At 37.7% G+C, this 25964-nt stretch overlaps 4 protein-coding genes across 7 annotated transcripts in view; 2 read left to right on the top strand and 2 right to left on the bottom strand.

Annotated features, from left to right (window-relative positions):
- The window catches only part of LOC125229950 (receptor expression-enhancing protein 1), a 38097-nt gene extending 20431 nt beyond the window's left edge, over positions 1 to 17666 (bottom strand). For all 3 annotated transcript variants that reach the window (XM_048134899.1, XM_048134901.1, XM_048134902.1), the window contains exons 1-2: positions 17536 to 17666; positions 763 to 835 (exon numbers count right to left, since the gene is read on the bottom strand). In XM_048134899.1, coding sequence (XP_047990856.1) covers positions 763 to 835; positions 17536 to 17567 — 105 coding nt within the window. In that variant the 5' untranslated portion in view covers positions 17568 to 17666. The remainder of the gene's footprint in view (positions 1 to 762; positions 836 to 17535) is intronic.
- On the top strand, positions 4516 to 8231 carry LOC125229949 (putative nuclease HARBI1). The gene is made up of 7 exons (XM_048134898.1): positions 4516 to 4828; positions 4946 to 5156; positions 5436 to 5566; positions 6060 to 6258; positions 6347 to 6491; positions 6756 to 7002; positions 7397 to 8231. The coding sequence occupies exons 1-7, from the start codon at positions 4731 to 4733 to the stop codon at positions 7527 to 7529; spliced, it is 1164 nt and encodes a 387-aa protein (XP_047990855.1). The 5' UTR covers positions 4516 to 4730; the 3' UTR covers positions 7530 to 8231.
- LOC125229951 lies at positions 9408 to 11713 on the bottom strand. Its single transcript, XM_048134903.1, has 4 exons — positions 11636 to 11713; positions 11339 to 11526; positions 10241 to 10459; positions 9408 to 9703 (listed from the first exon to the last, which is right to left on the bottom strand). The coding sequence occupies exons 1-4, from the start codon at positions 11700 to 11702 to the stop codon at positions 9611 to 9613; spliced, it is 567 nt and encodes a 188-aa protein (XP_047990860.1). The 5' UTR covers positions 11703 to 11713; the 3' UTR covers positions 9408 to 9610.
- Positions 17667 to 18148: 482 nt separating the features above from the next.
- The window catches only part of LOC125229433 (probable JmjC domain-containing histone demethylation protein 2C), a 164792-nt gene continuing 156976 nt past the window's right edge, over positions 18149 to 25964 (top strand). For both annotated transcript variants that reach the window (XR_007177403.1, XM_048134266.1), the window contains exon 1: positions 18149 to 18469. Coding sequence is in view for 1 of the 2 variants with exons in the window: in XM_048134266.1 (XP_047990223.1) it covers positions 18314 to 18469 (156 nt within the window). In the remaining variant the exon portion in view is untranslated. The remainder of the gene's footprint in view (positions 18470 to 25964) is intronic.

The raw sequence follows: 25964 nt of genomic DNA, 5'->3' as shown, positions 1-25964 counted from the left end.
CAAGTGCAAATTATTTAAGTTCACGTATTCGTTTCATATAAGCTATAATAAGCAAATATCGACTGTGTTGATGTTCCGTGTGGTTTAAGGCCATTTAAGAAGCGGATACCACCCACGCCAAATGGCTCGGAAAGAATGGTGGTAAAAACGTTTTTGTGAACACTGTTCTTAAATGTGGGTTATCACCTACTGGTAATTTTAAAGTTTTGATGAATGATGCCTTAACCACGAAATGCTTAGTCATTACAGCACAACCTTGAAGCTAAGCGCTCACTGTTTCATGTTCTTTAATATTTAGCACTAATCTACATTATTACCTGACATAGGCCGTGACAAGAACAATTTATTTTGCATTCAAATCTTAAAGTCAAAGAAGTCACTGTTTAGAATGTTGTTAACATACATAATTGATGCTACGCCGGTTAGCATTAGTATAACGGATAACAATACGCTTTAGTCTTCACATTAGCAAACAAACATCAAAGTAGCTAATGAATGAAGCTTTTACTGCTAGTTGCTCTGTTTCTGTAAATAAAAAGGGTATAGCACCGATACGGTGCGCTAATTTCCGTATGAGGGCGGTAAAGGACACGCCGGGAATCGAAGCGTTACTAACAGCTTGAGCGTACACCCGTGACAAGGCTATTAGTTGTAGAATAGGTACGCGACTGCTTTCATTGCGCATTTATTTGAATTCTACGTAATATCAATCACTGCTCCACAAATTAGGTCAAACTTATTGAATAAACAGGATTTACTTACGTATTCTTTCAAGTTCTTCGTCCGCACAGCTTTATATGAAGCGTAAGCCGGGTAGAGGGTCCCGAATACCAATCTGCAAAACGGATACAGCACCAGATAAGATATCATCCTTGGGGCGAGGAATCCGATGATAAGGGATACAATAGTAAAGTTTCCAAACGTCACACTAGGTACGCATTTGCTTAGAGCAAAGCCCAAGTTCACGAAGAATCGACGCAGGACTCGATCTCTCGGGCCGAGAGAGGAGTCATCGTCGCTTTCGACGACGTTCGGGTCGTACACGACAAGTTCACGGCCGTTTTCTAATGTGTCAGCAGCGAGACGAGCGGTGCCTTGCTCGAACTTGTTGACAATGAGTCTAACGCTGGACAGTCCGAGGCTGAGCGTCGGCGAGCGCTGGTCGTCACGGTTACCGCGCGCGCTTGCCTCCATGGAGACGGTCGAACCGCGACATTGGAACTATACACGACAACTGCACTAATTGATTACGTCTGTCCGAGTGCGTTCCCGTATGGTTTTATACTGATGCGCACTAGCATGTTGTTTTATTGATACCGAGTGCTGAAGATCTCTTGTGCCATGATTGGCGTGATGCGGAATAACTGAACCAATAGCATTTGCAATTTGGAATGCTAGTTGTTCTACATGGCCGAGAGCACGCAATGGCTACTTGGAAAAGCTTCCACTTAGTGGCTTTAGCCGTCAAATACGTTATGTCTGAATGCGCATTTATAATGATCAGTGATTTCAGTTTTTTTTCAGTCTGTCTTGTTTCTAATTAGATTTGAGTGATTTGAGCAGTATTATTATAATGATGAATATGCAAGTTTCATTAAAATAAAACCTAGAAATGAAAACTTTAATAAACATGTTTATACCTCTGACTCGACTTGAATGGGATTGTTTATTAGCGCTTAAGATATATAACGAAAAAAATTATAAAGTTTATAAAAATAACCTCTTTTTACAAAACGATAGCAATCATTTCCAAACAATTTACAAACTTTTACCTATAACTTTTTTGAACACTAAAACGTGTTAAAAATAGTTTTATATCAGAGCAACATCGTAAAACTCATAAATCTAAAACATTACTGTATCCAACCGACCAATTCCACACATTAACAACTGCAAAAGTGCACGGGCCCGTGACAATTTAACGAGAAGCTAATAATGCTGGTGCTGGACATAAACACTAAAACTCAGTCTCACAATAGTCTAGACTTACCTACAAAGGAATTTTGGCAACATTTCAATACCTACACGTGCAAGAAAATTTGATATGAAATACATCAAGATGTTTGTTAATGTGAAGCAATTAATCTAATAGACACGTTAAAAGAAACGGAAGCAAGCAATGCAGTGGCAGCTATTTCGCACATGATTGGTCGATTTGGTCGCCGGCATTTACAGTTAAGCCAATTGAAGATGGCCTCCCTGCTTCATCTGGCCCCGTACTGACATCCCCCAACCATGGAACAATACAAGCATCTTATAAGACTGGTGTAGCTAAAAATAAACAAGACAATTGCATAGCAGATGCGCGCACATTGGGCGTATAGGTGTAACAATCTAACAATCACGTATTGTCCTTTTGTAAACACTAGATTTGTTTGTATAAGTTTGCAGACTGTTTGATGCAAAGGAGAATGCAGTCTAGTCTAAGTTGGCTTTGTAACGAAATGCTATTCAAATACCCAGACAAAATTGTAAGATAAGTATCAGAGTTGCAAGACAACAACATGAAGTGACAATAATGAATTTAGGTATAACGGAAACGAGTATTTTTAAATAAGAAAGTGAGCTCGTAAATATGCGAATCCCAATCCCACGCGAATGATATCATATTTTCTTTATTTGTCCCCGAGTTCTTCAGCGAAGAGAATTTCAAGAGAACTCGAATATGTAATTGTACCCAATATAAGCTTCATTATGAGTTAAAATAAAATTCAAAACAAAACAAGAAAGAATATCGCATGGCTACGCCTTGGATCAGAAAAATTAGAACAAAAGATATTTGTTTTTTCACAATAGGTATTACCGTTCGATACGAAAATAAACGCGGAACCGGCGCCCTTCATTTCAGTTCTTCTCATTTCGATCTTATTAATATTGTTTCTTTGTGTGTTTTTTATCTTTTTATTCCTATTTATAATACATACATACGCATAAGTCTCTTCAAAGCAAGAAACAAAATCGTGAGTTTCGTATTTGCTTCCGTTTCACCGTCAGAATCAGATCAGTTGAGACTTCAATCACACTATGGTCAATAGTGGTCAATTAAAACCGGCCAAGTGCGAGTTGTACTCGCTTTGCAAGGGTTCCGTACACTACAAGAAGGGCTTAAGCGCCTCCTTTTTAGTAGGAACTTAAGTCATTTTTGCGAATAATCGATATTTTGAACAAAAACGAAACAGAAATGAGTTTATGTGTAATATTCAAGCGCTTACACAATTTCAAGAGATTTGGTAACTCCTTGCAGCGGCAGTGAGTGAAATTCGTAATTTGAGTTTTTTTCTTTTAAGTCCGACTTACGCTTTACTGTAGATTTCTAATAGGTTTTCCTGTAATCTATAGATTGAAAACTATCTCGTGTATTTTTTTGAAAATTTTACGCTTAGTAGTTTCGGAGATAAGGGGGGGGGGGGGGTCATTTTTTGCCTATTTTCTTAAATTACTTTACTAAAAATTATTAAAAAAAAAATTTTTTTTTTGAAATATACTTATGAAAAGCTCTTTCATTTGATATGTAACACAATATAGTTCTAGAAACTTTGATTTTTAATTTTCACTTTTACCCCCCAAAAGTGGCCCCTATAATTGAATTTTCTTAATTTAAATTACATGTCCGTCTTTGGGTCATTTCATATGTGTGCCAAATTTCAAGTTAATCGGTTCGGTAGTTTCGGAGAAAATTGGCTGTGACAACGGACAGACAGACACACGAGTGATCCTATAAGGGTTCCGTTTTTTCTTTTGAGGTACGGAATCCTAAAAAAAAGGAAACGTAAAGACAAGTTGCTAAATTAACGGTTTAGAGGCGATAAATAAGGTGATGATGCAAACTGCTCGCCAAATGAGGCGTAAAACGCGCCCAAGTATAAACAGTTTGATGTATTGATTTCATTTACGACTGATGTAGTAAACATGCGAGAAATTTAGAATCCGCGTTGCGATATTTTATAACTTGTCCTAATCTAATTACTATTTTGGGAGCTGACACGAGTTGCTAAATGCTAAAATACCATTTCCTGCACGGAATATCTTGAGCGCTGCATCACCTAAAATCTTGAAAAAACTGGAGAAATCTAGTTTTGAAAGTTTTTTAACTGAATCGGGTATTATAAGTTATCATGAAAACAAAATCATATTGATAGCAATGAACTTGCATATTTGAGAAGCTTAACTTCAAACTTGGAAAAATTTATTCCATCCTTCTAGGAAATATGTACCCTATTCTTATTACCCATTTCAAAATCGCAATATCTATCACATGGATTTATCAGAGTTTGAACTTTTTTAGCTGTATCACCTCTTCGCGTTGACTCATTCTCAGTATTCGCTTACTAATAATCTAGTTACGAAAATATAACTCCCCCACGATGTAGGCCGCATAGCATATGGGTCAAGAACCTCCGGTAAAGTGCATCTTAAGCGCATCTCACGCGATCCGGTTTAGCCTTTGTGCGTCGACTTGTTTACATTGTAGGGTTATCGCATTAAGATTGGAAAACCTGATTGTGGGCACTGCACGGCTAGCACATGATTGCCTCGACAGTCGACAAGCGACAAAACACCGCGACATAGAGCTCTCACGCGAACCGATAGCACATGATTTGGGCGATAAACCTCTCTCTCGCGGACAAATGTCAAAGCGAAAAATCGTTGTCGCTTGAGAGTTCCACGCGGGATACTCTCGCAATAGGCAGCATGAGTGCACTTTGGGCGACAAAATATCCCGCGTGTCAATGTCAAAACGAGAGAAACTGTCTTCGAGCCGCAAAGCTAGCGAGACGCTCTCGAGAAGCACTTTTCTGGCGATTACGAGCTATTTAATCCCAAAAATGTAAGTATTCCTTGTTTTCTTATTAATCATTGTTGTACACAATACTACAATGTTGTAGTATTGTGTACAACAATCATAAATATTATGAATATAAGTAATGAATTTTCATAATTTCAGAATGGCATATTTCCTTCTTCTAAATGAAGAGCTGAGACAGCGTAAAATTCAGCGCAAGCGTTTACGCGACGCTCATAACCCCTTCGAGCTGCCGGATCCAGAATTCCAACATTTATATAGAATTAACAAAGATATGGGCCGGTACTTGATTGGGCAGCTTGAAGGGACTTTAGGAGAGACCGCCGCTCACGGCATTCCAGTACATGTCCAGGTACGATTTCTTCAGGGTACCTAAATAATTTTTAATTATCTATCTTTGCCAAATAATGGAAGTACATATAGTATACAAATGATATAGAAATATAGAATTGCAAGTTTTCTTTGTGATTGTACTTCCACACTGGCTGTTATTAAATGTGCCACATAATGTGTACAGACAGTGTGTGAAGCACCATGTAAATTTTAAATAAAAAATATATACCAAAAATTTGATATTGTTACTATTATTAGCTATCTACAACTTGACAAGACACAAAGTAAATGTGTACAGGTACTATCATCCGTGATGTTCATGGCTGCCGGGAGTTATCAAAGAGGAGTGGGCCAAGACCACAACTTGTGCATGGGGCAGACAACTGTGTCTAAATATTTAGGCAGAGTTGTCGATGCCATTAACCAACGGTGAGTAATAACTTAAGCATGCTTAACTTGAACAAAGAATATTTACTAATACTTAAGTTACTAGTATCCCAAATTTATTTTCACTACACCAACGTAAAGGCTCTCTTTGCTATCAAAATTGCATTTTATCCACAACTCCACAAGAGTGCAAAGTAATTTCATACAAATTTTAACTTGATGTTTTAAGCTGGATGGTAGGTTTTATCTTTAAATTATGATTTTGAATCATACATTTTGAATAAATTGATGTACTTCATACAGTTTGAAGTTTTATAGTCAGTATTTTGTTCGTGGTGGTGTGGTGAAAAACATCGTGTTTAACTTTGTGGCAAAGTTTGTTTAACCTTCGTGTCTTGAAACCCTCAAGATGCCACTTTTTGAACCACTCGCTATGCTCGCGGTTCAATATTGAAATCTTTCGCTTGCTCGGGTATCAATATTGGCACGTGTGGCTAAACAACAACTTTTCCCTCATACATATTAACTATTGTAGATTGAAAAACCGGTGGATTGTTTTCCCGGGAACGGAGGCAGGAAGGCAAAATGTCTCCTCCGGATTCCGGGAAAAGTTCGGAGTCCCCGATGCACTGGGAGCAGTTGATTGCACGCATGTGGCCATTTTTCCACCACCGCGGCCACATGGCGTGCAATATATAAATCGAAAGGGAATACACACCCTCAATGTGCAGTTGGTGAGTCATATCAAAGCATAATTTATTCAATGAAAGTAAGTAGGCTTGCAAAAGAATTGAGTAAAACATCATTTTTACTTTCCTTCAGGTAGCAGACGCGAACTGCAAAATTTTAAATGTAAACGCCCAATTTCCGGGGAGAGTACATGATACCTATATCTTTCGTCAGTCGGTGGTGAGAGGGGAAATGCGTCGCCTCCACGATCAGCGCATGGGGCGTTACTTTCTTTTGGGTATGATTTTAAAAATTCTATCAATAATATTAATAAACGTTAATCTTAGAGTTGCATAATTGAATTTTAATATAAATTTGATACATACATACATACAATCAAGCCTGTCTCCCATAAAGGGGTAGGCAGAGCACATGAAACTACTAAAGCTACTGTGCCAATGCAGTGACAGGTTGCCAGCCTCTCGCCTACGCAACAATTTACCCCATATCCCACAGTCGCCTAAAAATAAATAAATTTGATATTATCTATGTATAATTACAGGAGATTCCGGCTACCCACTAGAGCCCTGGCTCATGACGCCGGTGTTGCACGCCGACCCGCACTCGCCGCAGGACCGCTACACGCGTTGGCACTGCCAGGCCCGGAACGTAGTGGAGCGCACAAATGGATACCTGAAAGGTTCTCTCCGGTGTTTGGGATTGGATAGGTGCCTCCACTACGCTCCAGAGAAAGCGTGCAGCCTCATATATGCTTGCTGCACCTTATACAATATCATGAAGTACTATGGGTAAATATTATATGAGGTACAGCGGGGCAAATACCGACTGCGGGACAATTGTAACTGGTCCATTTTTATTATTATTACACTATTAAGTTGAGTTCCACATGTATCCACTGAACACGCGTGCCATATATAACCTGGACACTCTAATGAAATGAATAATACATAATACAAACATTGTAATACATGGAAAAAATGGATCAGTTGAATTTATCCCCAGTCGAAATTGTCCCGCTGTACCTTAGCTGGTTATATGATGAATATATGAATTGATCGTACAACACAATAAAACTATTATTTATAGCTTACCAAAGATTATGACACAACTATGGTGGTCTTAGCGCTAGGAGCGATACATTTTGATTTATATGTAATGCTAATTATACGTTTTATTTTTCAGAGTGGAGTTGCAGCAAGCAGAGATAGAGCCGGTTGAAGGCCAGGACCACGACGGACCGATCGACGACGCTGCGGCCCTTATGCGGGTAGCCAATGAACGCCGAGAGAATTTAATATTAAATTATTTTTCTTAAATAAAACTTATTTCAGTTACCTACATTACCTTTTAAAACTATTGAAACGAATTACACCACGTATATATGCTTCCATGGTCTATATTAGCTATACGCGCTTAAATAAAAAAAACCTTTTATATGTTTGTTTATAATCGTCTTTATTCAAAAAACTAAATTATACAAGACAGTTTAAATGTCCCCCTAAACTTTAACAATTACTATATATTTCAACAAAACTTAACAAAATATTATTTTTATATGCTTTGCTCAACGTTCTATGATTACGGTTCGTTACAATCAAATGTTACGCAGATGTAGTGCGAAAAGGGTTATTAACTCCTTAAAACCACAGAATATATCTAGACACGCGGTAGCGTGTCAAGCCAAGTTCAAGTAACAGAACTGGCGAGCAGCACCGTGACCCCCTCATAACTCAAAAAGTATTTTACATAAACGTGTCAAATTTAACGTCCAAAAATCGTCATTTTTATCATATATATACCTATAGACATAATTTCTAATGATCTAGAATGTTCACATTTGGCATGCAGACAGGTAATTAGGTGAAAACACAGGAAAAAATCAGACATTGGTAAATTTTTACCTTTTTTGAAAAGTGATATGTTGAGTAAAAACATGTTTAGTTCAACCGGGGTTTACTAGATGGCGCTAGTAATCCTCGATTGTCCTGTCCATTAAACTAATATATAAATAACAATCAGCAATATTAATCAGCAATTCCCGTTTAGTTTGTACATTTGGACCACGTCTCCGATTTTGATAAATTTTGGTAGGCTGATAGAGTCCATGATGCTGAGCAAGATCCACTAGGTTTCCCAAAATGTCCTAGGTTGATTGTATGAAACTTTACGTTTTTAGGGTCCGTGTCCGTCCGTCCGTCCGTCCGTCCGTCCGCGGATAATCTCATTAACCGTAAGCACTAGAAAGCTGAAATTTGGTCCCAATATGTATATCAATCACGCCAACAAAGTGCAAAAATAAAAAATGGAAAAAATGTTTTATTAGGGTACCCCCCCTACATGTAAAGTGGGGGCTGATATTTTTTTTCATTCCAGCCCCAACGTGTGATATATCGTTGGATAGGTATTTAAAAATGAATAAGGGTTTACTAAGATCGTTTTTTGATAATATTAATATTTTCGGAAATAATCGCTCCTAAAGGAAAAAAAAGTGTGTCCCCCCCCCTCTAACTTTTGAACCATATGTTTAAAAAATATGAAAAAAATCAGAAAAGTAGAACTTTATAAAGACTTTCTAGGAAAATTATTTTGAACTTGATAGGTTCAGTAGTTTTTGAGAAAAATACGGAAAACTACGGAACCCTACACTGAGCGTGGCCCGACACGCTCTTGGCCGGTTTTTGTTACCGAAAATGTATAGAAATTTGGTAACAAAAAGGAAGGTTTCATACAAACTACATAGGACATTTTGGGAAACCTAGTGGATCTTGCTCAGCATCATGGACTCTATCAGCCTACCAATTTTATGAAAATCGGAGACGTGATCCAAATGTACAAACTAAACGGGAATGAGAGCCAAGTTCAATAATGCCTTGGTTGTTCACTTCAACGAAAAAAGAAGTGATATCTAAATGGGTGCCAAGTTCAATGGTCAGTCATGAAATTTATTTATAACAACATAAAATATTTTGGCATTGGTGCCGTAATAAAAGTATTTTATGTTGTTATAAATAAATGCCTGTGTGGTGACGGGTTAAGAATTTCACCACCCCCTTTCTTCCCATGGGTGTCGTAGAAGGCGACTATGGGATATGGGTTAAATTGTGGCGTAGGCGAGAGGCTGGCAACCTGTCACTGCAATGTCACAGTTTCGTTTTCTTTCAACCCCTTATTTGCCAAGAGTGGCACTGAAGCTTTAATAGTTTCATGTGTTCTGCCTACCCCTTTATGGGATACAGGCGTGATTGTATGTATGTATGTATAAATAAATTTCATGACTGACCATTGAACTTGGCAACCATTTAGATATCACTTCTTTTTTCGTTGAAGTGAACAACCAAGGCATTATTGAACTTGCCTCTCATTTCACATTTATGTTTTTGATGGGTATAATAGTACTTAAAACATTAAATTGCTGATTGGCGTCGGCTTATTTCTTTTAGCTTTCCTTCGAATGAGAATATTTCTAATCTTCTGTTCTTCAATCAATTCCTGAAACAAATTTATATAATTAAGCAATGAAATGACATTCATTTATAATAGATTTTTATAAAAAAACCAATGCTCTAAATTTATTACATTTCATTTATTTTAATTAAAAACGTAATATAATTAATAATATTTGCACTAATGTGAGAAAGTAGCACCATAGATAGAGAAATGTAATAGTACATTACATCAGAGGCCGGGAAAATGAGGATTTCCGGCCAAGTGGGTATATACGGCCGAGCGAGCGTGCGAGCGAGGCCGGATAGGGATACGAGGCCGGGAATCCGTTTTCACGCCGAGGCATGTATAGTGCTTTTCTCAAACATACAATGAAATAAAAAAAAAATGCTCTAAAGGACAATATTTTATAAAAAAAAGTTACTTTGCAGGCCTAGGCCTGAAAAATAATATGAAATCCCTTTACAGTCCTCTCGAGTTGTTGCGCCCAAAAAGCGATACTTCCCAGCCCATTTTAAGGAACGTAAAGACAATATTTCATTGCATGTTTGAGAAAATAAATTTGTTGTTCACAAAACATACCTCCAGAAGCAGCGTCTGCTGCTTTTGGCCCTGAATGTATTGAGTTGTGGGCTTCGTCGCAGCGTCCAAAGCCCTTGCCGGCCGGCGACGACGGTTGCGAACGCGCGGTGTCGTCTGCAAGGCGCCCGCAGAGGCTCCCTCCGTCTGCCTCTCAGTCGCAAACCCGGTGGCTCTCGGCGATGTTTGAGGGAGCTGTGGGACTGTCATGGGCTCCTCATTCTATGAATTAAATAATAAAGGTTTAAGCATTAAATGCTTGTAGGTAAACTTTTGTATCACCCGTAATATTACAAAAATTTTAACTGCAATCCGGAGGAAAAAATAAAATTTAATAAAATGTTCTGTCATTTATTATAAAATAGCGCCTTTTTACAATTCTTGTAATGATCTCTGCTTAAACATATGCATTATCGCAAAGTGTCTATGTTCAATGTTCTTGCTATAGCAATACAAACAAAAAAACTTTTATATTTGACTTTTTCATAAGTTTTTGAGATTTCAACTTGACTGTATTAATATACAGTATCGTACCGTTACTTAAATAAAAAATTAATATTGGGAGACCTTACAACTTAGCCTGAACTAAGCAAAGCTTGTACTATGGGTGCTAAGCGACAACATACATACTTAAATAGATAAACAAACAAACAAAAACATTGACGACCGGTCTGGCTCAGTCGGTAGTGACCCTGCCTGCTGAGCCGCGGTCCTGGGTTCGAATCCCGGTAAGGGCATTTATTTGTGTGGTGAGCACAGATATTTGTTCCTGAGTCATGGATGTTTTCTATGTATATAAGTATGTATTTATCTATTTAAGTATGTATATCGTCGCTTAGCACCCATAGTACAAGCTTTGCTTAGTTTGGGGCTAAGTTGATCTGTGTAAGGTGTCCCCAATATTTATTTATTTATTATTTATTTATTCATTACTCACTCAGGAACAAATATCTGTGCTCATCACACAAATAAATGCCTTTACCGGGATTAGAACCCCGGACCCCGGCTTAGCCGGCAGGGTCACTACCGACTGAGACGGACCAGTCGTCAAAAACCGACAACAAAATTTAAAGCTAAACAACTGTGTAAAATAGTGCTTACATCTTGCTCCCCCACACCAGTTTCGCCTTCAGCCGCCAGCCCCACCGCACACTCCCGGCCAATCAATCCGAGGATTTGGCACGAGAGTGCAGAAGGTTCTACGACCACAGCTGCGTTACCGGTTGTGGCTTTCGCCACCGGGCTCGACCGGCTTCGCCCCGGGCCTTCTTCTTGAGGTCGCGCCATGTCTATAAAAAATAAATACAAAAATATTGTGACTGAAGTCTGTTTGTTATTATTTTCAATGTTAACACAATACCAAAGAGTCAAAAAACTGCCGTTGTATTTTGTACTTACGTGCTTCCACTGGTCGACCGTTTTTACAGGCCCGACCTCGGACAACAGCCCGGCTAGCTTCTGCCATTCCCTATTGTGTTTTTCTGCACCTAACGGGCCGGTAAACTCGCCTAACGCGAACATCTGATTCGCTTCCATGTAGTCCACCATCATTTTTAGCTGAACGTTAGTACTTCGAACTCTAAAACACAATCAGTTTTTCAGGTAAAATTAACGTCAAACTTTATGCAAACAAATGATTTATTACGTTTGATATTTAACTTACAGTACTTTACGTTTTGATGCCATTTTTCTTTCAATCTTATTTGCCGGGTTACTTCAATTCAAATATTACGACAATGACGGCTTTTTTTTAGACAGTGACGTTTCCGACATAACTTGTTCTCTATCACTTTCATTTCAATACAGCTAGAAGGAGACAAAGTTATCGTGACTAGGGACGTCCCGTTTCTAAGGCTGACCATTCACTATTTATCTGTTTATTTTTTTACCGGTTCAGTGTTGCCACGAAAGAAAACTTTGTTCCATGTTTAAACGGCCACACTGGCTACGTCGCGGGCGGGATAAGCTGTCGCATGGAACTAATTTCTCAAGATGCACGTTCGTGCTGCCGGATATAGAAAAAAATGACAGGTGGAGAAATAAAAGTGGGAAGCGCGACGGCGGTCTGTCGCGGCGCGAGCTATCCCGCGGGTAATCATGTGCTAGCCGTGCTGGTGAGAGTAAGGAAACGTTAACTTTAAAGAATATTTAAATTATTTCCTTTCTTAATGGTTATTTTAAAATAGAACGATTATTATATTAGTTGTGAAACTTGTGTACGATAGGTATCTGTATGTACGGAACGATAGGCAGTCCAGTGTTTTATACTCAAAGGACATAGAGCCGAGTCGGTACGTTCATAATCATCATCATCATCATTTCAGCCATTAATCGCCCACTGCTGAGCATAGGCCTTCCTTCGTGTACGCCACTTATCCACGTTCATAATAACATTGTAATACTTTTCAGATTCAAAAAGACTTATGCGATTGCCATAAATAATTTATGACTGAATTTCCGCAACAGCAGTCTTTTTCTAATATCTGCTTGATACCTAATGGTACACTTAATAGCCTTTAGGGCAAATACCAGCTGACATGAACTGAGTGCATGGAATAATTAATGTCCCAGACAAGGGCTTTGTTCAAAGTGACTCATCGTAGAGCTTTGAAGACAATAGGAACTAATGTAGATTCGATTATTGTTTGAAGGCTATTAGTAATATTTTTCCAGGTATAGTTGTGTGTATAATATGTAATTTGCGTGTTAATGGTATCTGGAACATAATAGTTGGATAAAAATAACAAGCGTTGCGCTTTTTAGCAATAAGACCGCCGATGATTTACTATTAAAATTGCTGTAAAAGTATTTGAATTGTATTGTAACGATAAAAGCGACCCTGATAGGATTCAAGAACTGGAGAAACAGATACCTGTTGAGTATTGACAGGACAACTGGTACCTATAACTGTCACTAATTATTGGCCTTGTTACATTTAAGATGCCCATTAAAATTACATTTTATTACCTTTTACATTTCACATGGTCTTAATCAGACCCGCAGTAATCTGTTTCATATATTTAAAAACTATATAACTAAGGCCAAAACGCCGTCTAAAATTTCCAAATCCATATTAGGCAGCAACTTCCTACTGCAATAGAGTACAGCTATTGACGCACCAAATACGGCGCGTGCGCATCGCATCAGGGTCGATGTAACGTCCAGTAGAGCGTGAATTAACTAATAATCGCGCTTTGTGCCATTACGTACAATTACTGTTCATATGGATAAAGAAAATAAGGCTAAATGTCGTATTATGTGAAGGCTGGAATCGACTCCTCCGTCCTCCTAGTGTAAGTTTTTTTTTTGACGTAATGTTTATTTGTTATATCATTAAAATAGTAGAGATTTGGTAATAGTGGACTTCATAGATTTGACAGGCAACTTATAGTGTTTAACTGTTTACTCATAAAATACCTGCAGCAGACAAATTGTGATGTTTCTGTTTCAAAACATTTTAGACAAATATTCGCTACGGAAAAGACCAAGAGCCGTTGGCTTAAGGGAAATTTGTGTATTTAATGGATATTTAAAAATACTTGTGTTATTAAACATTATGGCATAACTCAACATAAAATAAGCACACCGTATGGCGTATATTCCTGTTTTGAGTTAGTTCGCTTGCACTTCACATCTTTGAAGTGTGCCACATCGGGTTGTGGGAGGCCCTTTGCTCTAATTACAAATATAGAACACTAAAATGTTATACATACAATGTAAACAAGTAGCTATGCAACATGAAATCAGCAATAGCTGCCCCAGCAAAGATTTTATCTTCAAAGCAAGACCTAAACACCAAGCACCGAGCAGCTCGAGGTTGTTTTAAATGTGATTTCACTTATCCGAAAATGGTCGCAACCTTGAGACCTCGGCGATTATTGTGTTGCGAAGCTCAAGGCGAAACCCAACATTTCAAAAACATACTTTACTAACGAATCACCTTTCAAACGGATAGCTAACGCGCAATCGAAGTTCGGCATTTTCCTACAAGTGCACAAAGGAGTTTTAGCTTAGATAATTAATTTCCTGATTCTAAACTTTTGTTTTGGGAAATCAAGAATGTAACAACTACAGGACATGTACATATGTTCACGGTATTGTAATTGAAAAACGGTCATGACCGGACGTCGTATGCCGGCACGATAATTGACTGTGCCATAGTTATTTTCGGGACGGTAACCTACATTAAACTAGGCACATTGGTAAATTATGACTCGTGAACCATTAAAATTACATAGTGAGCCACCGAAGCGTTATGAAACAACAAACAAAGACTGCTTTGTTACCAATTTTATTTCATTCAAATTTTGTATTGTCCTAATTTACAAAGCTATTAACTGCAAGGTTTTCGAATAAGACTTGTTCGCCAGTAATGACTTTTTGATTGTCATGTTCATGTCACTAAGAAGAGTTTGATGAAAATAAAGGTCATTCAAACGACACACATTTTAATACATTGTATTACACAAAAGTAAACAACACCTCTACGTACAATTAAATATAGATAACAACAACATGATCCTCGTAATAAATAGTTATTCTTATTTCCAGTTTCGTTCGACAAGACATTTTTTAATTAGGTCAGTATACGTCACCGCAAAACTGGACTCCGTCGAGGCTAACCCTAAAAAGGCAAGACAAGCGGCTATAAGGTCATAATTATGTCGGAGTCAAGGTGTACGACGTACGAACGAATTGAGCGCACTCGGAACAGACACTAATAACACCTACTGATAGTGAATCACAGTACGGTTAGGTTAGGTGTCAACGCACTTCACTAAGCTGCATAGAATATCGGTCGCGGCGCGGGCGCTTGCGGTGTGCGCTTGAGACTAAAGCTTCTGGTCTTCACACAACCAGGAGGCGAACGGCCGGGCTACCGAAAATAGCACCCGGCAGTGCAACGGGGTATCCCGGTGACGAATTCCGAAGCTTGCTGCACGATTTCAAGTCACTGGAGCTAGTTGACTTGACGCTCTGATTCTATTTCCAATAATAGCGTCAATGTTCGAGTACAAACTTATGTTTTCTTCATTTTACACGTACAGTTTGATTTGCTTTTCTGTTAGTCAATTTGAGCTTTTCGACAACAATAAATGGACGAGTGGTCTTGCAGAGAGCTGGTAAACGTCTAAAGGTTAAAAATGGGACTAAGAAATGAAATGTTGCCAATTTTTGGTGCTAGTGGCAGGTCTCGAAATTGAGAATGATTGGAGATATGCCAACACAGCTGAACTGCTTTAGTGTATGCATAATGTAGTAGCAATTTAGTGACACTGTGTTATGTTATGTTATGGCGCAGTATTCAAAGAAATTCATTCATTTTTTCTTAATGGATCTGAATGCAAAGTGTGTAAGATAACTAAGATACTTATTTATGCTGGGCATTAAATTAAATAGAAATAAGTCAGTCTGTTATTTATTTTTGTCTCTTTTGAAGATGGTTTATACAATACAGATAGCCTAGAAAAAGCTGTTGCTTTGTCTGCAGATACCACACTCAAGAAATTATATATCAGATGCAGGTTTCTTTAAAACCTTCACTTCATGTTCTTATTTAATTCATTTTTGAAGTTTACATGAAAGTTATTATGATATTGAAAATTTACTTTTGGTAATTTTTTTTTAAATTATAATACGAGCTAGTACCAGAATTCCCAAAAAAGGTTGACAAGGCATTCATTGCAATTTTTTGTTAATCTCTTTCAACCTATCATTTGCTAATAATGGCACTTAAATTGAGCAATTTCATGTGCTCTGCTGCATCTACCCCTTTAAGTTATAATTGTAATGATTGAATATCAAAATTCTGTAAAAAATTATTTCACCTATTATTGTTCTAAATTACCTACTATGTTCATTCAATAGTGCATTGTAGGAACAGTATGTAAGTATCAACATGCGGTGTCAAGTGTAAGTAATAATTCTATTTAAAAATAATGTCAGACAAATAATGCAACTTATATTCAGACAGACGAAAAACTGCAGGGCACTTCTGGATGAGATTAGCCCAGGACCGGGATAAGTGGCGTACATGAAGAGAGGCCTATGCTCAGCAGTGGGCGATTAATGGCTGAAATGATGATGATGATGATGATATTCAGATAGACATTGTGAAACTGTCTATGGTATATAACTATAATATGATATACAATGTGAATTGAGAATTCCTTTTTTCATTAACAACTTTAGTTGGTAAAAGCCAGTAACCAGCAGGTACAGTGAGCCGCAATATTGCATGGAGAAATCATGACGGAATTCATCAATAAATTCACCATGCACCTGTGCAGATCACTGTACCAGACTCTTAAGCACAACTTGCCTTGATGCATGCAAGTCCATATATCAGGCGCGACTTTAAGTATGGACTCGCAAGCGACACGGCAAGTTGTGCTAGAGGGGCTGGTGTGCAAATGACTAAATGAATTTCAATATTCTTGTTACTTTAGCCTTCTCATTAAAAAACTCTCCAGTTGAAGTTACATAAGAAGGTAAACAACTGCCCTAAAACATTCATGGTAAAGGTTTATAAAAACCAGGGCTCAATTTATAGCTTGTTAACAGTACACATAACAAACAATTATAGATAAATATTATGGTATTTATATGGCACAGAAATTAATTAGCTTCATCCAATAAAGGAATTGTACACAATCATGCAATCAAATAGCAGACATAAAATTGATTAGTTGACCGAATAATTAGGAACAATAAGTTTTCTGAATAAAGAAGGCCCTGACCGAACACAAAATGTATAATCATTTTATGTACTTGGTCATTATCAGGCATTTAATGCAGTACTGCTGCAGTCATTAATTCCTTGGATTAAATCCAAATATTTTTGCTAGGACAACAACTGTACAAGTATGACAACAACTCGACAAGAGGCAAATTTACTCGAAAAGCTCTATTTACTTTTCAAGTTCAATAGGTACCAATGTAAGAAATACATTTGTCTTAGTTTTACTATTACGCATTTATTGTATTGGCCACTTGCAAGAGATAATTTTATAATGACATTGTTTCAAATCTAAACGTCATTCATTATTTATTTTAGAGCCGAAGAACCGTTGTTAAATTCGATTGTAGGTTTTGATCATTAATTCATTATATTTGTTATAGATCGGGGATAGAAAATTTCTTCAGACAATAATCATTTTATACAGATCGTTGCCGAGTGAATAATCAAACAAAGGGTAGACAGATGTGTAAAATTAAAAATAAACTTGCAATACGTCACAAGGAATCAACATAATAAAATGTGCAGGTAAATTTAATTATAAAAATGTTGTACTTACATCACTAATCGGGATATTATAGACGATATCATATTAACGGCCACATATGAAAACACTCTCAAAAATCTTAAAATTTAACATGACAAACACAACCGCTCAGCAGTACGTCCGAGTCGCCATATTGAATCGAGTTGAAGTTTGAAATATGTTTTGGTCACGTGATCAATCGATATATTTGCAGCAAGTTCGAGTAGACCATAACAAAATATAAAAGAATTGATTGTTTTGTATGTTGTAATAAGCTATTCGGTTTTAAAAGTGTATATTATTTTCAATTAACTTAACTACTAATTTTTCTGCAGTTCAAATACAGTTTATACTGGATGATATATCAGAAAGGCCTGCCAACGCCATCTCAATACGAGGTGAGTAACTATAGTGATTTATTTCAGTGCCATCTATCAGTATACCGTAGAACTACAACGTAAAGAGAAACTACGTGTTGGGTGAAATTGAATTTTAGCGGGATATGTGTAAAAGCCTCATAACTTCAATGTAAAGTGTATTGATAACAGGTACCGTTCTATTTGGTCGTATTATACTTCAGTTTAGCCTGATACGACCAAATCAGGAGGCTGTCATAACCTGGCGCGGCGAGTTCGATGAGGCGGTACTTGAAATAAGTCGGCTAATAATATACGTTCCGGGCAGGCGCTTTTTTTGTTTTCCACGTAGTTTCCCTTCGCTCAACGGAGAGTGTGTCGGTTGAGCGTTCGAACGCTGTGTTTTTTGACGTTTGTGTAGTTTTAAAGTGAATAATGTGATTGTGTGGTTCGTTATGGCCTATAAATACCGTGAAGATTTAGTTGGCAAACGATTTCTGTCTGTGAGTGGAGTGACAAAAATAAATGTGAATAAAGTTTCCGAGTGGGGATGGAAAGCTGGTGTTATCAGGGCAGCATCACTCAAAGATAACAAGAATAAGGAGCTTCAGGTAGAGCCCTATGCCTTTAAATTATTATAATTAAATTTAAGAATATGTTTAATTGTTATGTTAAGTCATGATTATATATTAATCTCGGTGGTTCATGTATAATTTAATTGCTAGTCGCATATCGCATACCAGGTGAACGCAACGTCTGACAAAGATGCCCAAGTTCCTTATTCTTTCAAGGAAGGTACTTATTTCCTCTGTAGGTAGCTATTTGATAACATATGACTGTAGTCGTACGATGCTATTTGTATCTTTGATTGATAAGTTGGCATTGTACTGTAATCATAAATTGGATGAATGAGTCGTCTTCAAATAAACTTGACCTACCCATGATGGTACAGAATGGTTCTGCTATATTATTTAGGTAGGTGTCTCCTACCTATTTAGTATCAACTTACATTTGTTATGAATTATTTATCTCGTTCAAACCGGTTCGATCCTATAAACTAGTAAATTGTAATTAACGAAGAAAAACTACACGATGTTGTAATTTTACGAACCACCTACACGCTACGGATCTATACCTACGGCGAAAAGTTATTTTCCAAATTCACGTAGAATGCTAGGCATGGATGGGCATGTTGGCACATTTTGCCCTTCGATGGGGGGGACGGGCCAAGGGCGGAAGGGTGGGAGTGAGAAATAAGCTCGGGACAGTTGGAAAGGGCTCGATCGGAGCCTGGCGGCCTGGGACCTATTTACAAACCCGGGGATGATAAAGATACCTATAGATAGCAGTGAATTGAAACATAAGTCCACTATATGTACCTGTAGGAATCAAAATACCTACTTAGATGCCTTCCTTCTCATCTATTTGGTAAAATGTGTATGTAGTTATGTAGGCACTACTGATCTCCTGTAGGCCTAGCACATGATGGCCGCGGGAGTATGTCGCCGCGAGATAGATGCTACGTCTTCTTCTAACTGTATTAATGACATAAGGACGGGTAGTCTATCTCGCGGCGACATACTCCCGCGGCCATCATGTGCTAGGCCTACTGATTATTTACAAGTCTCAGAGAGCTATGACATGGCAAATAGGTTAACCATGGTATATTACTTAGGTGTTAAATGTTAGCTATCTGTCTTTTTATTTCCTATTGTATGTGCCACGATTGTCATTCGGAAAGTAAGTTTATTTGTCCAGGCAGGCAAGCAGCTTGCCTGCCTGGTGGGTTACAGCAAGTGTAAAAATATGGGTGTACACATCATACTCTAAAATATCGTCACTACTTTGAAAAAATCTCGTATCTCACGCTGCTCCTCAAAGTTAAAACGCAGTAAGTCTATATGCATTCCATACATACTTACTACAATTTTCTTTTCTTTGACAGACGAAGATACAAGTTTTTTTAAAAGTAGTAGTGAATGCTTATTGCTCGGTGTCAAACCATAGACAAAACAAACCTAGCCTAGGCCTCAAAGTAAGTTGTAAATCCGATGCTAAGTTTAGTACAACTAACTTACAAATATATCAAAACTAGCTTTTGCCCGCGGCTTCGCTCGCGTTAGGAAGAGACAAAAAGTAGCCTATGGCACTCTCCATCCCTTCAAATATCTCCAATTCTCAATCACGTCAATTCGTCGCTCCGTTTTGCCGTGAAAGACGGACAAATAAACAGACACACACACTTTCCCATTTATGATATTATGTAGTATGGACACAGTTTCCCATTTATAATATTAGTATGGATTAAAAGCTATAATAGAGATTACCTAATAAAGTTGCTAAAGTTGTTTGCATATTTCATTAATTGCGTTATTAACTCCCGGGCCTTCTCATCAATTTTCTAAAATTAAACCTCAAAAAATTAAACCTCTAAAATTAAACCTCTGTGTCCAGTTCGGATTCTCTCCTTTAAAAAAGTAACCCGTTTATCTATGACAATTTAGTCCACCGAATGCACATGGCTGGAGGTTCGACGACCCCGCTCTCACCGCGTTCGATGCACCGGCCCGACACCGGCGACGCACGGTTTCTGAACCGAATCAACGTTCGACAATCGAATTCTTAAATTAAACTTGATGAAAGGAAAGTTTCGCGATATCAACGGGTACTTAAATTGGTAGTTTTAATATGATTGCACTTGGAAATAACTCTTTTGGACACTACAAGTCTTGTATGAGCTTAAGAATCGATAAAAGAATACTGGTTCACATTAGGGAAACGTCTACCTGCCATGCTGTGGCCGCTGTGGGCTGTGGGCCTGTCTGCAATTTGAAGACAAAGAAATACTTGAGATAGCGACTTGGTGTAATAGATGCTTCACTTTGCACTGTATTTTTGTAATAAATATGTAATATACTTATATGGATACGTAAAAATATACAATAAATCGGGGCACGGTAGTCGCCAAGTCGAGCGCGAAGCGCGAAGCAAACTCTGCCGTACCATCCTTTACAGGCCCCGTAGCCGAATGGCATTTCTCCGACGCGAAACGAAAACGAAACGCGTCGAAAGGTAGTCTCGCTCTGTCGCGCCAATACGCACGAGCGATAGAGATAGATATCTACTAGCGTTTCGTTTCGTGAGCGTTTGTGCCATTCGGCTACGCACCCTGGAACCATTTCGCCGCATTTTCAGGTCCCTATTTGAGAACCTCTGGATATAAGACCAGAACGCAGACATTTTCGTCAACCAGTAAGCATAAAGAAATCGCAGTACACAAGGGTACAAAACCAGGTGCTCCATGACACCATTGCACCAATCTGTCGCTAGAACCGCTAACCTTCAACGGCCAAGTCACACAACATTAACTATAATAAATATAATAATAAAGAAATCGCAGTAAGAAACCTAAAGACTTGGCAGGACTTTGTCTAGATTTCATTACTTTTTAGAGATAAACAAGCAGCTCTATCGAGACTTGGCTAGTTTTTGGTGGGATGTTGTTTACAACTTTACACCATTTCTGTCTAGATACAATATTACTTCAAAATACGCATACATTTATATCTCAACCTTGTTAAGGTCAATATACTTCTATAATAAACACGTTTTAGTTTATAAATCTTCTCCTTTCTAACCTACTGGAACAACGCAAAAAGGTTTTAGTTTTACACACCATTGAAGACGATACTGAACAAAGAGGGCATTACGCAACCAACAACTATGCAACATCAGTTTCATGATTGTCGATATAAACCTATACTAGGTATAAAATACTAAAGGAGTAGACAGTACATACATGTACATATATGTTGCAATCGTGCGAACTAGACTTTAGGCGCAGCCTTTGCTGGACTGTAGAACTTACTTTTTAGGCATTTGGGCTATTAATTTCACCTTTGACTAAATATTTAGAGGAGGGTTCCAGGTAGATTTTTGATTGAAACTTGTATTCAACTTGCCATTGCAAAGTACATTATTTCAAACGCAGTGTAGATTTAGGGCGAATAACTCTGCTCGCTCCAAACAGTTAGATGCCTTTTGACGTTTTATTTTTCCTGAGTTTTTATGATTACTTTCTCGATCGCTCCACCTTTCACTAATGATAACGTTTTATTAGAAAAGCGTGGGAAAGTGATAGGTTCTTAGCCGATAAACATTTTTTTTAATGCATGTACTAGATATGTATCTGCCAGTTCTACCACCAATAGGAGAACCGACTAAACAAATAAAATTTCAACCATCAGACGAATTGGCATCGGTGACCAATCGTCTCCATAATACCGTTGCCAAAAGTTGTATATGTACATAGGTAGAGGTAACTATTTAATATCAATTCTTTTCTTTTCATGTTCAATACGTTCATAAACTCCCGTTTTTAACCCCCGACGGAAAAACGAAGGGGTGTTATAAGTTTGACGTGTCTGTCTGTCTGTCTGTCTGTCTGTCTGTCCGTCCGTCTCTCCGTCTGTCTCTCTGTCTGTCTGTCTGTCTGTCTGTCTGTTTCTCTGTCTGTCTGTGTGTGTGACTGTCTGTGGCATCGTAGCTCCTGAACGGATGAACCGATTTAAATTTAGTTTTTTTATCTGAAAGCTGAGTTAGTCGGGAGTGTTCTTAGCCATGTTTCATAAAAATCGGTCAACTATGTCGCAGTCGGGGGTTTTCAAAATTTTAATTTTGTTTCTCATTACATAATATATCGTACAATCACGCCTGTATCCCATAAAGGGGTAGGCAGAGCAGATGTTTTTTTTTTCCCTACGTTATTCAATTGATTGCCATATTTAAATTACAATCTGATATGTTACGACATAGTGAATCTGAATACAGTGTAATTTAAAATTATGTTCATATACCCTAACGTAACCTAATCAGGTTTTAAAAACACTTGTCAGATTAGGAGCCTTTCAGAACTACTGGCAGTTTTGTTATCTTATTAGTCTTTATGCAAATAGAACCAGCAGAAATATGATAGGTCATAAATAAATATATTTGATGTAATATTACTGTGCTAAATGTTCATCCTGTCGTCCATTTAAATACATATGATACAAGATTTAAAACATTACACTGTACATTATTTACATAAAGAAACTACATATAAATAGCAATGACAAAGATAAGACGACTTCGTTATCTAACACATGATTACAGTGGGAAAATTTTGCTGCTTACCGGATGGTTTACGTTCCGTGACAATGTTGGGCCCTGAGAATGATGTCAGAGTGCCTACCGCGAGATACGTCATTCGAAATATCGGTGTTTTTCACACTTGCAAAATATTCGAGCTTTCGTAGAGATGAAATTTTGATTCTGCGTGCGTAGCCGAATGCACAAACGCTCACGAAACGAAACGCTCGTAGCTGTCTATCTCTATCGCTCTTGCGTATTGGCGCGACAAAGCCAGACTACCTCTCGCGGCGTTTCGTTTTCATTTCGCGTCCTAGAAATGCCATTCGGCTACGGGGCCTGGTAATTCTTTCGTACGTGTACGTGGAGTCCTCAAGTATGATTGAGACAATTCAAACAATGGGCAGCCTGCCGGATATTACAAGTATCAATTTAAAATATATTACAAATATTATTAGGAATACCTTATTAAAGACAACACCCGTTTAAAGACAATTAAAATTGGAAACGAAGTGAATGAATGTTTAAACTTTCACAAATCTGAATCTGGTCTGGTCTAGACTGGTGAAATCTTAAAGGTCACTGTTATTAGGCAATTCTTAAGACAAGCTAAATAGTAGGTATTAAGTTTTTTTTAGTAATTACGTCTTGTCTCCATGTAGACATAAAAGAGTAAACGGAAATTATTGTATACTTATCACATTTAGCTATCATCTCTGAACTACTCACATTTGACTCTGTGTCTTATCTCTTGTCTAAATTAGTGGTCATTTTGGGTTTAAGTAACAATTTTAGGTATAATGTTGAGCCATGAACAGTGAAAATTTGGTGTTTTTGTGCTTTTTTTTTATGCCAATTATATATTTCTGCGGTTTTCTTGTAAACTTGGTGATTTTTGTCATTTTTGTGAAGAATCTTCGGCTTAAAGTGTTTTAAGTAGAATCAAAATGAAAATTATTTAAAGAAGAACAATTTTACCTATGGATATGAAGAAAAGAAACACCTAAAAGCGAGCACAAAACATTAAACACGAACACAACGACAAACCCGATGCGATGCGCGCCTGCACCGCTCCTCTCATTCCTCGGTTATAAATAGAAGCCATATCTTTGTACCGCGCTCTCCCGCCGTGAGTGAGAAACGCCAGATAAACTTATAAGCACTACTAATAACGTGAGCTGTGCCTGGTAACTATGAGGGGAAAATAGAAAATTCTACACCCGGGATACCAGGATGTCTGTGGAGTTCAGAGCTTTTTGCGAAATGCACAATCGATTGGTTGATATCAAGAAATTTTCCTTTTCCTTTGATGATACTAACAGATACGTATTTTTCCTAGCGACGTTCACGAAATTTGGAATTTCTTTGATACACAATTGACACGAAAATGAAGTCTTCGCACATTATTTGCTTAAAGGATGACATTATATCATTATATGTGACAGTGAAAATTTCACAATTCTGTTCTGTTTGGTATTAAAATTCGGCACATATTCGATGAAAGTATTTTCACTTTGCTTGTTGTTTCGTTCGTTTAGCGATTTCTGCAATCGTTCTTTACGAATCGCGATATCGCTGCCTCGCTGCTTGTATACCTAATCATAAATTAAATATAACAAGATCATACCATCCCATACATTAAAATGCGACCGCCTTCGAACGCGCTTACACTCCACCACACATAGATGGCGCCACAAAAAATGCCTTGTTGCCACCGATTATTTGTAGATTGGCATTAAGTGTCAATTCCGAGCCGTAAATCTATGTCAAAAGTGACACTTAACGCCATCTACAAGTATAATCGAAAGCTACAAAACATTTTTTTGTGGCGCCATCTATGTGTGGTGGAGTGTAAGCGCGGTCTTAGGCGGTCGCATTTTAATGTATGGGATGGTATGATCTTGTTATAATTAATTTATGACCTAATGCATAATTATTTATGTACCAACGCATTGACTATTGTAAGCTAATATTTGTGTATGTACTATCTGAAATCCATTATATTATTACATACTATATTATTGTATACAGACAGAAGCAAGTACATATTATTGAGCACATCAATTTTAGCAATTGGCTCCCTTGCGTCACGTTCGTCAAACGTGCCGGACTGGAGATTATTTACTTTCGCCCAATCTACCAATGGAAATACTGTGCCAACGGTTGGAAATATACGTTTGTGTTCCCAAGACACTACGCTAAGCTTCACTTGCAAATACAATATTCACAATTTTCAAGTTCATGAATGCGGAAATTGCGGAAGAAAGCGGTGAAATTGCTACCTCGGAATTAAAATGGCCGCCGCTAGAAAAAGTTGTAGAGCAATTTCATGGCACTAATGGACAAAGGGAAACGAGAAAAGTTAAAAGAAACGAAAATTAAATTAATTGCTTAAATATTATATGCCTATATCACTCTTCACACACAGATATGACCTAATCTAGAGCAAATTAACTATGTATTTCTCGTTTTCGTTCTTTGCTTCATCGAACACAACAAATATGAAACTGTTTGACTACAGGCACCTGCCGGGTGGACAAATAAATATCTGTGTAATATTTTCTCGATTCCCATGAGGTTATTTTCGTTATTAATGTATTCTGTCCTACTATTATCAACATGAAATACAACGATAATACTGTCCACATTATACATAACGCGACCACTTTACAACAGGGACAAAACATACGTTGTTTGTCATTGATATTTTATTAAAGTTCAGTCACCGACAAATTGCCTGCAAGAAAGTCAAAACCGCTAGTCTAGGCTCTAGCTAGGCGTTAGACGACAATGCCCTGGGCATTGCCCTAACTATAACAAAATCGATGGACTGACTATGTATTTAACACTGTAAAGCAGTATAGTAATTTGGCTACTAAGAAATTATCAATACAAAGTATACATGTAATAAAATAATTGAAGGATAGAGGGTCTAAAGTGATCACTGGTGCCAATGCATTACATTTCTTACGAACA

The sequence above is a fragment of the Leguminivora glycinivorella genome, chromosome 9 (assembly GCF_023078275.1).
Source record: "Leguminivora glycinivorella isolate SPB_JAAS2020 chromosome 9, LegGlyc_1.1, whole genome shotgun sequence".
Lineage (NCBI taxonomy): Eukaryota > Metazoa > Arthropoda > Insecta > Lepidoptera > Tortricidae > Leguminivora > Leguminivora glycinivorella.
The sequence above is the reverse complement of the archived record's forward strand: the minus strand, read 5'-3'. Positions and strand labels throughout refer to the sequence as shown.